This window comes from Dreissena polymorpha, chromosome 15, assembly GCF_020536995.1.
Source record: "Dreissena polymorpha isolate Duluth1 chromosome 15, UMN_Dpol_1.0, whole genome shotgun sequence".
NCBI classification, from domain to species: Eukaryota; Metazoa; Mollusca; class Bivalvia; order Myida; family Dreissenidae; genus Dreissena; species Dreissena polymorpha.
This window is the reverse complement of record NC_068369.1, coordinates 27,649,402-27,664,804: the sequence shown is the minus strand read 5'-3', so window position 1 is coordinate 27,664,804 and position 15,403 is coordinate 27,649,402. Positions and strand designations below refer to the sequence as shown.

At 33.3% G+C, this 15,403-nt stretch overlaps 1 protein-coding gene across 4 annotated transcripts; it reads right to left on the bottom strand.

Moving 5' to 3' along the window:
• Positions 1-10,949: 10,949 nt before the first annotated feature.
• Positions 10,950-13,849, bottom strand: LOC127860950 (heavy metal-binding protein HIP-like). Of its 4 annotated transcripts, none has more exons than XM_052399274.1 (4): positions 13,621-13,849; positions 12,480-12,554; positions 12,284-12,395; positions 10,950-12,066 (listed from the first exon to the last, which is right to left on the bottom strand). In XM_052399274.1, exons 1-4 carry the CDS (start codon positions 13,756-13,758, stop codon positions 11,666-11,668), a joined length of 726 nt encoding a protein of 241 aa, XP_052255234.1. In that variant the 5' UTR covers positions 13,759-13,849; the 3' UTR covers positions 10,950-11,665. The 4 variants fall into 4 exon arrangements, with proteins under 4 accessions (XP_052255234.1, XP_052255235.1, XP_052255232.1 ...); XM_052399275.1 differs by having other exon boundaries at positions 12,480-12,539; positions 13,621-13,842; XM_052399272.1 differs by having other exon boundaries at positions 12,284-12,554; positions 13,621-13,846.
• Positions 13,850-15,403: the final 1,554 nt, after the last annotated feature.

Sequence of the window (15,403 nt, the reverse complement as noted above, 5' to 3'; positions counted from 1 at the left end):
TTTACGCACAATAACGAAACCCCCTTTTCTCAGAGCGCGGCTCATCTATTTATTTATGTTTCTTATTTCCATTGAGACTTAAGATTCTGATATGTATTAACGGCTTTATAGATGTTTCACGTTTATGATTTTAAAATATATATCTGCTTTATATCCAAAGTTTTTACACGTATACTAAACGGAATAAAAAGTTGTGGTTCGCTGGACAGGCATGAAATATGGTTTGATATCTATTCAACTTAATGACACAATGTCAACAAGAGAAAAAAAGAAACGTATCATCATCTTTAGTTGTTATCTGGAGTTTTTTTTACTGATATCATTCTTTTACATGCATCCAGAATCATATTAACATTAAAAGTTTCATATTATGTTATTATGAACAAATATAAACTCACTTAACATAACGCAGCATGACATATTTTATATAGTAACACTTTTTAACGGTTTTTATTCCGGAGAGTGCAGTTTTGCTGTAATCTTCAGGTAAGCTATTAAGAGCAAATGAGGGGAATAATATCAAATCAAAAGATGCTAAGATTTAATTGAATATTTATTGTGTGAAGTGTGCATCCTTATTTAAAAAATGATGTTGTATTTTTTAGAAGTTAAAATTCATTGTAATCTTGCAACTGCACTGTATCCCTTATCAAAAACGTGCCATTTAATACGTGTTCAATACTGAATATCGTTAAAAGAAGTTCTTATCAACTTAAAAAAAAATCCGAAAATGAACGCCATTTTTGAAATCTTTCGAAACATAGTTTGCGTCAAGTACGAGGACGAAAATCTTGGTGACGTTTTGCAACGAAAAACGCTTTATGGCTGGCTTTTGATAGCAGTTCATACAATCACATAAATTTGGCAAAATAACGCTTGAAATAAATCGTGATCGCTTCGTATGGATAAAATATGTATGGCCTTCCATTGAAACACACTTGTATGAGTAAATCGTCGTGTTGAAAATGTTACTTTATTTGCTCTTCAACACTCATCAACATTTGAACAATTGGTTTTATTCAAAATATGTCTTTATAGTTCATTATGTTCTTTTATGAACATGAAAGAGAATATAAACAACATTATGCGTGTTTCTCCCAGACAATGGAAGTTAGGATACGGTTATATACATTGACAACTGAATAAAATAAATTTAATAAAAGGTATATCTAATCATAATCGAATAACCGTTGTGGTGTTTATATGCTATACAAAGCAATTCAATTGATTGCTTTTTTCCCTTTTCGTGTTAACATATTGCAGTCAAATCGGCTAGTATTCTGTATTCTGTATTATCTAATTAAGGGACGTTGCGGCTAAGAACAGCATAATCGGTGTTGACCATAGCTCCTATAAATGACGCTTAAATCATAAAAGGCACACATAACCGTTTGACAGAACCTTCTGTAGCGCCGCATTATGCTTTTAATTTAGAACAACACGGACCTTTATTAACATTTTACGGTGAATGCGAATTCTAATATTTTTTGGATATTTATATATACACGTCAGATATTATTTGGGAATGCCCCATACAAATCTGTATACGTTTGTAGGTGATTCACTTCTGTATCGTTAAAGAACCGCGACTACTGAACCATATACGTTAGACGTTAGAGCGTTGGCTGGCACATAATATGTGTCATGTTCTGAGAAAACGGGGCTTAATGCATCTGCGAAATATGTCATCCCAGATTAGCCTGTGCAGTCCGCACAGGCTAATCAGGGACGACACTTTCCGCCTAAATTGGATTTTTGCTAAGAAATGACTTCATTTCAACGAAAAATGTCATAAAGCGGAAAGTGTCGTCCCTGATTAGCCTGTGCGGAGTGCACAGGCTAATCTGGGACGACACTTTACACACGACGTCACGACTCATAATATCATAGTTTGTTGAATATTGTGTTGACATGTGTTACAAGATCGTTTCGTTATCTTAAGAAGAGATTATGAATATAAATACCAATTATATTATTAGCAGATTGATGCATTCTTATCCAGTTATAATCCTATCTGAATCTCACGTATCAACAGGTCCCGTAGAGTTGTCACAACACGTGACACTTTTCATAAACCGATATCGCTCCGATTGAACACGTGTTATGGTAATAGTCAGCACGATCGTCCATATAAAATGCTGTATTTTTTTAATTACATAGAGGATATTTGTTGGATTGGGTGGAATATCGATTTTAATTCACGAGTGATCTAAGAAAATATATTTTTCTATGATCACAGTGAATTCAAATATAAATTCAACATATCCAACAAATTATTTTTTTATTTTACGCGTTTCCACCGTATATTTTCATTTTAAAAGAGTTATACCAGAGAATTTCACTTGAAAAATGTCACGATGTCGCACAAATGACGTCATTTCACAGTAAAACAGTGAAAATTATCGTTAATTTTCATTGTTATTTTTCACTGTTTGAAACACTGTATAATCAGTTTTAATTTACTGATATTTCTCTATAGTCCTTTTCGGAAAGGCTTTAATTTATCGGTAAAGTTATCGCCCTTGAATACTCTCTTACGAGGAGTTAACGCGCGACTGTGACTTTAGGTTACAATATACCAAACGATTTCCTTAACAAATTCAATGTAAAACCGACAACTTCAACGAAAAATAAAGTCAAACTTTTGCGCGTAGACAACCCCATACCCATACCTTTTCTTAAAGAGCATGCCAAGCCGAATGGATTTACACAATAAAAAAGATAGGTCATCCAGTATGTAAGAAAGAACTCGACGCGAATCAACGGTCACTGTTTTAAGGCCACCTTTTTACCGGCTGATCTCCAGTTGATGAGGGTTTCCCGCCATCTGTCAAAATCTCATGTAGTCTCCAACCTATAAGCAAAACACTGAATTTTTAGTATACAACAATGTTTTCCCTACCACATGCACACAGAACTATTCAAAAATAAAGTCATGGCAAGTGCCCATACAGAGAATTGTGTCTTCAAATTAATGACGTTCCATTCTTTAGAGGGTATAGCATTGAACACAAAAATGATTTAGTATATTGTATCCTGTAGAGCAAATTACCCGGTAAATATGGCGGACAACGATAGCACGACACGATTTCCTAAGTCAACGGAAAAAAAACAACATTACTGCTGTATATGTAGCAATTTCCGAGGAAAATTAATGGATGGACGGATAATTACTCTAAGTAGATTTCCATCGGATGAAAAATTGATAAAGGCTTGGATAAAACGTTAAAACATGTCAGCCCACAATTTTCACTGAACGAGAAGAATGATCGTCTTTGTTCGGCACACTTTGTTGATAGTCTTTACAAAACAACCCTGTGCCAAGTGTATTCACCATTCAAGACCGAGAAAAACGTTTCAAAACAACAAAATTTTGTGATAAATTATGTAAAAACAACGTAATCGTTAACGAGTAATAAAGTTAAGCGATTCACTAAAGTGGCGAGCGTGGTTGACTTACATATATACATAAATAAAACTAAAAGTGCAAAAGATAAATGCATCTGGATACATTTTCTTTTTTTTAAAGACCTTGAATGTAAAAACTGGCCTTTCCATTTTTGTTGCAGAAATTAATATAAACATGATCTCTTGAACCAGTTATATTGAAATAAATAAAAGAAGTACAATGCATATAATTTTATGCACAGTGCCATATTTGTATTCATCAACCACATATGTTTTATCTTTGCGATGAATACAGCGATCTTTAACATTTTCTTTTGATAGGGCGAGTCGTTATATATGCGGGTCGAGTCATTATATATGTGGGATAAATCGTTATAAAACTCCTTATGGGGAGAGTCGTTAAAGAGGAGAGTCGTTACATTACCAAAAAAACAATGTATGTTGAATCAAATTCAAGGAAATTAATTTCCATTTCATATTGTCTATATTCAGGTGTTGGAATCTTGTTTTGATGAAAGTGGGTGTGATCAATTCACTGCGGAACAAGATCACTCACAAGTCACGGATATGTATGATCTACACGATGAAGAGCAACGGGAAAACACACCGTATTTATTTTCCGGCAACTATCTAGAAGGATTTATTCAATTGCATGATTATTGTGTACCTGTCAAGTCAACAGTTCGTAGTGTAAATAAATGTGAACAGACAAATGTAATCCCTTACATGTCTTATGATAAGCCAGACATTTTTTATGCTAGACCTTTTTTTCAGAAATAAGTACTCAGACATGTGCAACAACCTGTTTGTCAAAATTAATTCAGACAGAGCCGACTGATGTCTGTGTACAAAAGACTTAAGTATCCATAGGGATTCAGTGCAAGCTACCCGATATCACAATTGAAGATGTGTGTAAAAATGACAAAAATAGTTATGTTTTATACTGGCTTACCCAATGGTGGAACTTTTCATGCTTTATTTGATGAAATGAGAGATGCCGAAAGAGCTACACAAAGACAATCAACAGGGAATAAAAAAGGAAGACCTCGGCAACTTCAAATGATTGATGATTTTTTCCTTGTTCTCATGCACTTGCCACTTGGAATACTTGTTGAAGACTTAGCTTTCAGATTTCAAGTGTCAACATCAACCTGCTCTGTCATTATCAATAAATAGATAGATTACCTTAGTATTAAATTAGAATTTTTGCTGCCATGGCCTACAAGAAATGTTATAGACATGACAATGCCTGCAAAGTTTCGTACTGTTTATCCACGTGCACGAGTAATTATTGACTGTACTGAGATCTGAACTGAAAATCCACAGTCTTTAATAAACAAATCTCTAATGAACTCTCATTACAAATCACACATGACAAATAAAACATTAGTTGGTATAAGCCAATCTGGTGTTATTACATTTGTGTCAGATTTGTGGGCAGGTAGTATTAGTGACAAACAACTTACACGGTCCTGTGGAATCCTTGATTTGTGTGATAGAGGTGACGCTATTATGGCTGACAAAGGTTTCCTCATTGCTGACTTAACTAACAAGAGAGGTATGCATTTAATTATCCCGCCACTTAAATTGAAGCGATTTACAAAAATACAAGTAGAGGAAATGCGAAGAATTGCAAATCTGCGAATATATGTTGAAATGGCTATGGCACGCATAAAGACTTTCAGGATTTTGCAAGAAGTAATTCCAATAACTTTATCAAAACGACTAGGCAAAAACTAAACACTTTGTGGAGGACTTTCAAACTTACCGCCACCTCTTGTTCTTGATGAAGACGCAGGGGTGTAAGGGAGGAAATCAGCTTAAAGGAGGAAAAAATCACACCCCTGTGACGGGATGGCTCAAATACCACACAAGATACAACTATCACTTGTATAGTGCAGCTTTATATTGTTAAACAAGCTTGCCTAGATAATTGAATAGTACTTTTTTTATTGTTTTGAGATTTGTTTTTTTAAAGCCTACATAAGTATTTTGAAATTGAAAACTATTATAAAATACATGGACATTATACCATTGTTAATATAAATCATCAATGTATTCTTTAATTAATACCATTACTTGTCATTGAATGCTTTCCGTATTATTTACAGTATATGTGTCGTGCTCTATGAAACTGGGCATAATGCTTGAATTATAAAGTGTCATCCAAGATTAGCCTGTGCAGTCCGCATAGGCTAATCAGGGACGACAATTTCAGCTTTGATGGAATTTTTCGTTTAAATGATGTCTCTTCTTAGTGAAAATCCAGTTTAGGCGGAAAGTGTTGTCCCGGAGTAGCCTGCGCGGACTGCACAGGCTAATCTGGGACGACACTTTACGCACATGCATTATGCCCAGTTTTCTCAAAACACGACACATATACTTGAACAGAATTAATGTGAACAAGTGGGTTTTAATGCATATTCCATATTTTTGCAAAATGGAAGTTCTGTAAATGGAAGTTCTGTTTCATAATGCATGTATATATATTAAAATAAATTTGCTGAACTGAATTTCACTAGTTTGTGTCCTTTCGCAAGTCTAAGACTTACGCACATATTTTAAAATAATTTAATTTCATTTATTTCAGATTGAGGCAAATTAATTTTTTTACTTAGAATGTAACATTATTTTATGAATTTCATTTCAAACATGCCAAATTTTAATTTAGCAAGAATTTGAAGGAACTATACTGAATTTAAAATATGTGCCTAAGTCTACGAAGTGGGTCAATAGCTTTGTAAAACGGTACCCTGGGGTTAGCTAAAATCATCTTTCCTTATTGGTGGTTTAAAACTCGATAAGTAACAAAGTTAGAAAATTAAACAATAAAGCAAGTCACATTGGTCAAATTTATTAATGAACAAGAACAGTGAATAGCAACAAGATATATAAAATGTACAACAAAACTATGATTGTTAACAGCTTGAAAACATTCATATTTTAATTAGATACATGCAGATTATATAGCTGATATATCTAGATCAGTAAGATATTATTATAGTTAAAATCAATTAATTTAGCTTAAGTTTTTTTGCTAATTAGTAAAATGATCTATTTAGAACTTCAAAATTTCAAAACTATTTTCCTTAATCTTTCACCAGTTAAAACGTTTTTTATTGCAAAAAGAAAAAAAAATCCATTTCACATTTGAATTTAAGACATTATTTGCATTTAGTAAAAAAACACAATTATTACCATTGTCATATTTATAAAAATAAAAAATAAAGATATTTAAATCATATGCCTTTGACTTAGAGAGATCATTATTTTCAAGCATTGCAATAAAGAAAAGTATATGGTGGTCTTCGGAAGAAAATGCATCGTTATAAAGCACCATTTTCATTTTGTCACTTAAATGAATAACAATATTTTACTACACCTCGATATAAAAAGTCATAATGCACTAAGTTTTTTTCAGGTACATAGTTATAACATATTAACAGCACTTCTTCAATAAATGGCTATTGGATATTTACATCATACTCCTGAAGTATAAAATCATAGTTTCAAGCCAAAAAAAGATATTTAAATATTAACAGTCCTAATGTATTGTGCCCCCACAGATGTGTGGATACTTCACCAGACAGTCTAGCGCTGCAATATCAGGTTCAATCCTGATAGATTGAGGCACATTTATGTAATGTTGCAAACTGAGTGAGATTTGAGCTACATGTATGCCAAGCATGAACTTAGTCACTGGAAGGAAATGCTTTCTAAATGTATTACAACATATAAACATCACATACTCCAGATAAATTTTAATTTACCACATATGTTTGGTATATATATATATGTGTGATTTGAGCTTTGTGAAGTAGGATTGGGTAATAAATAAACATATGCACACTGTAAGGTAAAACGAATTTCATGTAAATAAAATGTAAAGCTCCTTACCCAGAGGTAGTGGATAATAAGTTTAGAAAATGTAAAAAAAAATTATATTGCCTTTATTGTTATTATTACATGTTAAATGGGTACACGTAGCTAAACACCGGAAAACATAAAAAAATTGATAATAATTACGGCAATAATATATAAGACGCGAAACTCTTTCAGAGTCTTCATTCAAGATTTCGTTTTGCGTTTAACAATATTCTTAAAGCAAAATAAATATTGCGAACATAATTGCGAAACCCATATTTAAAGTTATGCTCAATTCAAAAGCAACCAAAAACAAGTTTAACCGGAAATAATGCGCGTTTAGAGCACACAGCTACCAAAGTTTCTATTCAGAGGAAATTTCCAATTGCTGCTTTGAAAAGAGACAAACAAAAATATTCAATGTTCATTAGATTACAAGAAAATCTTTGTTGGTGGTATCGAAATGTACACAAATGAATGGATAGTGGTGGTAAAAGAACCAGATTCAAATGAACAAGATTGCAGCTGACATCAATACCGGAAGCAGAATATTCACCGACGCCGCAACGATCCATTGGTACCAACTATAGGTGTCGTATATGCGCTGAGCGTATCAAGAGAAGCGATGATAGCATCGAAGCCGAAGTGCCGACAAAAGTTTCGTCGTGAATGAAGGCGATCTCTGTGAACGTGGCCAACGAGAATGTCGGAGAAGCTCTTGTTCGGTGACGTACCATCGCGTAACTCAATACTCACATTAAAGAGGAGACGTGGCTTAGAAATGTTACCGTGAATGTGCACATTTACTGCAAAAAGTCACACTTCCGTCGTCATTTACAATTGACGACGGCATTAGAATCTGGGGGCTGGGAAACGGTATGGGTTAAGCATTTAAGACTAGCTCTGGGATAACGGGGTTTAATGCATGACGTGTCGTCCTAGATTAATCCTTCATTCCGCACAGGCTAATCATGGACAATACTTTCCGCCTTAAGTGGATTTTCGCTAAAAAGAGCCTTCCTTTTGAACGAAAAATAAAATAAAAGCGGAAACGGTCTTCCATGATTAGCCTGTGCGAGATGTACAAGCAAGGTTTACACACTAGCATTAATTTTCCAATAGTTAGGCTCATTAACTTTCAGCAGAACGTCGCCCGAACATTGAACGGGGACTTCATGTCGGACGCCGCTAAGTCGTTAATGTAGAATTTATCAACGACGACGCCCCCAAAGTACGTCAAAACGACAACTCTAGCGTTAACGTAAATGTGGTCTCTTTCATATTAAAGATTCCAATTGAAACTACTTAAAATTGCGGAACGGTTATTGTTAAATTCGTGTCCAAAACATATACATGTTTTCCGTTTTTAACAATTTGATTGCTGATATCGAATTTGGAGGTCGAAAATCTGAAATATCATTTTTTTCGAAACTGTTTAATCGCGTGTTAGTATTTCGAAGTTTAAAAGGTCCTTTGTTTAAGGATAAATTATGTGACTGGATTTTGTACCAGTAGTCCTTTCTATATAAACCGGTATTATTTGGAAACAACAAACAAATTTAATTTTGAAAAAACTTTTCACGTAACTAAAATGCGTAAATAATAAAGCTTACAGTAAACAAATATTAATCACAATTACATATTCACAATGGATAAATACGTTAAATAAATATAAAGATTTTAATGTGATGTGATATGACATGACTTAGGGTGTTTATGAAAGACTGCCTTAGTTCGATTTTGTTCCGACGAATAAAGCTCTAAAATTGTCACTACCGAAATACACATGGTACAGCTTATCGGTACATATGGTTTTGCATTAACTTTAAATTATTTGTTTTAGCTTTAAAGGCTCTATAAAGGTGACAAATCCAATTATTATGCATATCAACTGGTCTGATTTTTACCGGATTTCAGTTATTCTTGCATAAAAACTGCTAATAAAACAGCTTAGGTACAACGTTGTCAAGAATTATGGAAGATAAACCCGTTTCATAATTGGAAGAAATGTTTACATTTTTGCAACTAACGTGATGTGTAGCCTCAGAGCGGTGACATATGCTAAAAATAGCCGAAAGAAAATTCAATTTTAATTCTATTTTAAACAACTTTTAACCAGCAGAAAGTAACTTATTAGATTGCTACAAACGTTTTAACCATTAAGAAGAGACCTACTTTGTGGGTGATATCGGAAAACGTTAAAAATCATCGTTATATTTTTGGTGACCTGAGTCACTTTCACTTTCTCTTTTCCGAGTAAACAGCGATGTAAATAGACAGATTGTTTGTAAACACAATTGACTTGGAGGACACTTTATTTTGAGCTCAAAACAAGTTGTTTTACTTATTTGTTATTGTAATGTCCAATAGCACATATATATTGTTTTTTGATAACCTTTATAAATAAAATATGAAAAAAAATATTTAAAAATTGGTAAATAATTACGGATCTTCACCTTTATGAGCCTTTAACATATGTACTATCTAATATTGTATTGAATTTGATTATATTATTCGAAGTACTTTGAATGTGATCATACATGTTCCGCATGAATCTTTACATATATTTTATTTGTATTGTATAAAACGTTACTTGTTTTTTGTTCAGCGTAGTCAGTATGTACATGTATACACTCTAAGAGCGTTTCTTTCTCGATGGTTTTGGACATGCACTTGGAACTCGCGGTATGAAAACATCAGCATCGGCGAAACGAAAATTCTTTTATATGTGAAATTTCATTTTATTAAACGATTGCAATATCGCTTATATATATTTTTTATAAATATTAAATGTGAAGTGTTCAGCTAATGTATTCATGGTTATTTTTATATTTTAATATATATTTCAAATTGTATATGGTGATTTAATTAACATGCTTTTATGCACCGATTATCGATATTTTGGTACACAAGCGGTTTAAAGCATAAACATCATTTCATGCATTTCTCGCAAACGTTATAATTATGTAACTTATACATTTTCTGCTGTATTGTTTAATTGACATACAGCAATACAGTTTAAATTCATGAATAATTATTTGTGTCGCGTTCTGAGGAAACTGGACAAATTGCATGTGCGTTAAGTGTCATCCCAGATAAGCCTGTGCAGTCTGCACAGGCTCATCAGGGACGACACTTATCGCCTAAACTGGATTTTTGCTTAGAAGAGACATCATGTAAACGAAAAATTCCATCAAAGCGGAAATTGTCGTCCATAATAAGCCTGTGCGAACTGCGACACTTTATGCACATGCATTATGCCCAGTTTTTTCAGAACACGACACAATTATTTTCATTTTAAGGAAAATGCCATGACGCATGTCAGCTATTAAAAACAAAATAAAACACACAAGACACCCACGTTTCTTTTTTTCATATACTTGGGCACTAAACCAATGGATATCCAATATGAAGATAGATATGCATTATTACCCGTCTATTGACGAAAGCGACAGCGGTATGGTATAAAACCCCATTTCAGACAAAACACTTAATCTGAATACATTTGCAATAGATTTACCGATCCTCTTAACACTTTATGCAGTCAATTAAAAGCTCACGATTAAGACTATGAAGAATATATTTGTTTTATTATGGATATTATTTGTGATTTCCAATGATTTTTTTTATTTTAGCATATTTTTTTTTTCTTAATAAAAACAAAATATTAGAACATGTAAAGAATGTTTGTTTTATTTTTTCATATATAAATGGTTATAAAAAAGACAAATTACACAGTGAAATACAGAAATACAGATTTCTTCAAGAATTGAACAATACAATAAATTTTGACCAGCAAAAAGTGACTTTTTGAAAACCGTGCAACTGCCTTTATGTACTCATGCCATGACGCCATAATTTGAACAGTCGTTTTCCTTTACCATTCCCTAGTAAACACCAATAAGTTAGCATACACTATACTATAATTGTATGTATTTTATATAAAGCAGTAAAGTACATAAGTTTATCATGTATTAGATGCGTTATAGAAGCTATCATCAAACCAAACACATGATCCGTATTCACAAAGCTCCTCAGGGGCAACTTAAGCAACTTAAGCATTTAGACAAGCAGGAATTCAAATTCTTAAGTTTGTTTGTAAGGTATACAGGATTTTTTAATTTCAGATCGGTTGACACATGTTAATGTTACTTAAATGTCTGGACCATTAAACAAACATAAATCAGTAGCCTATTAAAGCGGCAAAGACAAAACTTATAACGTATTGATTCGCCACAAATAATTTGATTGAATTTATAAGCTTCTCTAGGCGCGTTGCAAGATGTAAAATTTGGTAGCACTGAAGAAGAAACAGAAATATTAAATCGTGTATAGAAGTAAAGATTGCTTTATGAAAACGGGTCCTTAGTTGTGTTTTCTTCCTGTACCAGTTCTAGGCAACCAAAATGCCAGTAAACGAGCTGATCAATTCACCATACACTACGCGATTGTTGTACTTCATGTTCTGCACCCACACGTGATCATTTGCAGCGAGGTTGACGAAGACCGTATTGGAGGCAGTTGAGTATGCTTGATTAGTATAGATCCACGCTATCGCCCCCTTGGTAGAAACGAGTGCCGCATAAAAACTGTTAGTGCCAACTGCCAGTGTAACCGAAAACATGTAGACCCCGCAGGTTGGTGCGATGAAAATCCCGCTATATGCGCTATAGGCATTCCCTACGTTCAGGATGACTTTTTCAAACGTTATCCTTTGATTCTCACCAATGTGGGCTACACCAGCTACTTTCAATGCCGTAAAGACCACGCTGCCAAGTTTAGAGTATGCTTGCGCTGCAATTAAAGACCATTGTATTTTAAATGGCATTTTGACTGATAATCTCTTAATATTAAATTTAAAAATGGCCCAATCATAATACTTTTAAAATTAAATATTTGTGGAATATTTAAAATGTAGATCATGCTTGCGAATTTCTTGCCTATAACACTGTGTTATTAATGTAATAAACTCAGAATGTTTAAGCATATGCATACCAAAAACACTACTTACAGCCAACAACGACTTCCGATGTATTGACGTTGACAGTAGTGGCATAATCACTGGGTCCATTGCGTTGTTCTTTTCGTTCTATTCGTTCTTCAAGAAGCTTCAATTGCTTCTGTTGCTGTTGGTTCATGTATTCAAGAGTCTTCAATTGCTTCTGCTGCTGTTGGTTCATGTCTTCAAGAATCTTCAATTGCTTCTGCTGCTGTTGGTACACGACTTCAAGAATCTTCAATTGCTTCTGCAGTTGTTGGTACATTTCCTTCAAAGGAAAGTTCTTCGATAAAAAATAAAATAAAATAAATACAGGATATTTGTTCATGTCAGTGTAAGATCGTTTGTTATTTCACGAGTGATCATAGAACATATTATTGTTCTATGATCACGAGTGAAATAACAAACGATCTTACACTGACATGAACAAATTTTCTGTTTCTTTTATGCCCCTTTTTCAATAAAATAATTAATTATACTTTCCCTTCCGCTGAAAAGTGACCCTCTCTCCCGTGGCGTGCCTCAAAACATTAAAATGACGTCATTTTTGACGTCATTTGTTGACGAAATGAAGTCATTATTCCATGGAAATTCTTAAGTTAAACTCTTTTACAATATAAATAAACGGTAAAATAAACATAAAATTAAAAGAAAATATGTTGGATTCGGTGGATAATCGATTTTATTTTACTCGTGATCATAGAAAAACATATAATTAAGGATATAAACAAGGAAAGTACATCTTGATATGATAATCTAAAAATACAAAAAGAAATTCCGAAAATTTGTTCTTTTCACAAGTTCGAATGAAAACTTAGTAAATGAAAAACGTATGTGGAGTTTATAACAAAGTTCTTGTTCAATTGTGAAAAAACGACCGAAATTCGCGGTCTGTTTTAACTGACAGTTGGACGTCGAGAATAACACACTGCGATTTTGGGGACATATTTGTGAAACGTTAAGCTGTTTTGGACATACTTGATGGATTTTCATCAATTAACGGTGTTAAATCATAGATTGGTACTTCCTGCTGGCAACCACAACGACATTTGTGTGCATTATTCGATCTTTCATGCTGTTGAATAGCGTTATTAAATACACCCGTGAAATCATCGTTGGATACCTTTTCTTTTATTATATATATTATGACAAAAATGTTTTCAAGTACCTGTGATTTTATCATTAGGTATAAAATAAAATATGACTATTTAATATGTGCATCCCGTTTTACTCAGCCAAATTATTTTACTAGCGCAAAGCAATAAATATTAAGTAAATAAATAACATCATTGCAATATTCATGTATACCAATTTTAGATTTAGCTAAGTACATGTATGTAATAACTTACATCGGTTGTCCTTTCAGGAACCATGGTCAGAAGTTGCTCCATAGCCGATACATTGTCATCCAATCCTGTAACTGACATTGCATGCCCGGTGGTCAGGAAGACTTGCACGAACACTGCCGCGATCAACATCAACATCATTGCTGCTGTATTCTTGGTGGTCGTTAGAGACGTATAAGAGGTGAGGACGTGGTCTTCGGTCTTATATAGCGTTGGAAAATAAATGCCCGGGCAATACTTGACCGGTATTAAATTATATCGAACAGGACATAATAACGTCTGTTCAAATTTATCTTTGTCCTCATCTTTGCTCGTGACTTAGGCATATCGTTTCAATAGGCTTTGACGGACGCAGACATCCTTGTGTTGAGAACGATGTATAAGATATAAAAGCTGTAAACTAGTATCAATTTAGCAGAGTCGCGTGTGTTTTATGCAGTACAGTGCAATTTTTTTTAAACCAACAACATTTTCAAAACAAGGATGTAACCTAAGTGTTCACGAGGTCATCATGCACTTCGCATGCTTGCCAAACCTTCAAAGTCATGAACACAATTCTTCCGACGAATATTGTTTTGCGATACATATTTATAATACGCAAATATTAAAGATGTGCTCGCATGTTTTTCCGTGTTTTAAAACTCGCTTCTATGCATGCGACTTTCGTTCGCTGTGACATGGATTGTGCGTTTATTTCTTTCCATATGAGCAAAGGGGTAGATGAAGGCTCGTTAAATATATACTATCTCTATAAGAGGTTATACTAAAATATGTAAAATTTGCAAAATAAATCATTCACATTGGTATTTAATTATATCGTATTTGTATCTTAGATTGAACGATCTTGCAAAGAAATATACTATTGCTATCAATTAAACAATAATCAATAGTTTCGTGTACATGTATATAATAATAAGCATGTTTGCATCTACATATACATTTAAGAGTATAATGATTATAAAATGATTGTCAATAAATTGAAAAGCTTATATTTTTTTGTCTTGTCAACCTTACAAGACAACAACAAAGTAAACCGGCATCAACGAATATCACGTTAACAAATTAATTAAACGCATCGCACATACAAACAAACCAATATGTTAAGTTAACTTATGCAGAAGTCGGACGCGATAGTCTTTACAGCGTTAGTTTGCTTATGTATTAATAACCGTATGCTACGCTTACGTAACAATACAATGTACTTTCAATGCAGCAACCTAATGCATATACTAAATAAATTGCTTTTATTGACATAAAAAATAATAATAATTATGCAATATTTTAGATAAAACAATACAACTTTTTAATTATTTCAAACCCACAGAAAATAATAAAGCAAAATAATTTATTAGAAAATTATATATTTAAATTTTCGTAGCACATTTGGTCAAAACAAATTAAAGGAATATGTTTAATCCTATATTATTTTTCTATTTTAATTGCATAAGTTTTGGGCTTTACTTCGATATCGCAAGCTCACACCAGAACGAAATTTACCGGCTGAAACGTCATTGCTTTAAAACGACCTCTTATCAGCGTTTACGAATACGTTTTTAAAGCCACATTAACACTCAATGTCAACGAATATTTCCTAAAAAATTTCGTAACAAAGTATGCCAAAATTGCAACGCTAGATGTGGTCTGGTAACATAGATTTAACGAGATACAAAATGCTTTTTATGTTATTTTGTTGTGGCACAATATATTCCATTTTAATTGCCCGCAACGATATCTATTTTCATACGACAAACGGACACTCAATTGGTACATGAACATGTGTTAAACG

What these genes read in the sequence shown, in the direction of transcription:
- LOC127860950 (XM_052399272.1), bottom strand. Translation starts at nt 13,758, where the DNA reads ATGATGTTGATGTTGATCGCGGCAGTGTTCGTGCAAGTCTTCCTGACC. An exon ending in TTCCTGAAAGGACAACCGAT is followed by an intron (nt 12,555 to 13,620) that starts GTAAGTTATTAC and finishes TTTTTATCGAAG; the next exon opens with AACTTTCCTTTGAAGGAAAT. An exon ending in ATCGGAAGTCGTTGTTGGCT is followed by an intron (nt 12,067 to 12,283) that starts GTAAGTAGTGTT and finishes CTTTAATTGCAG; the next exon opens with CGCAAGCATACTCTAAACTT.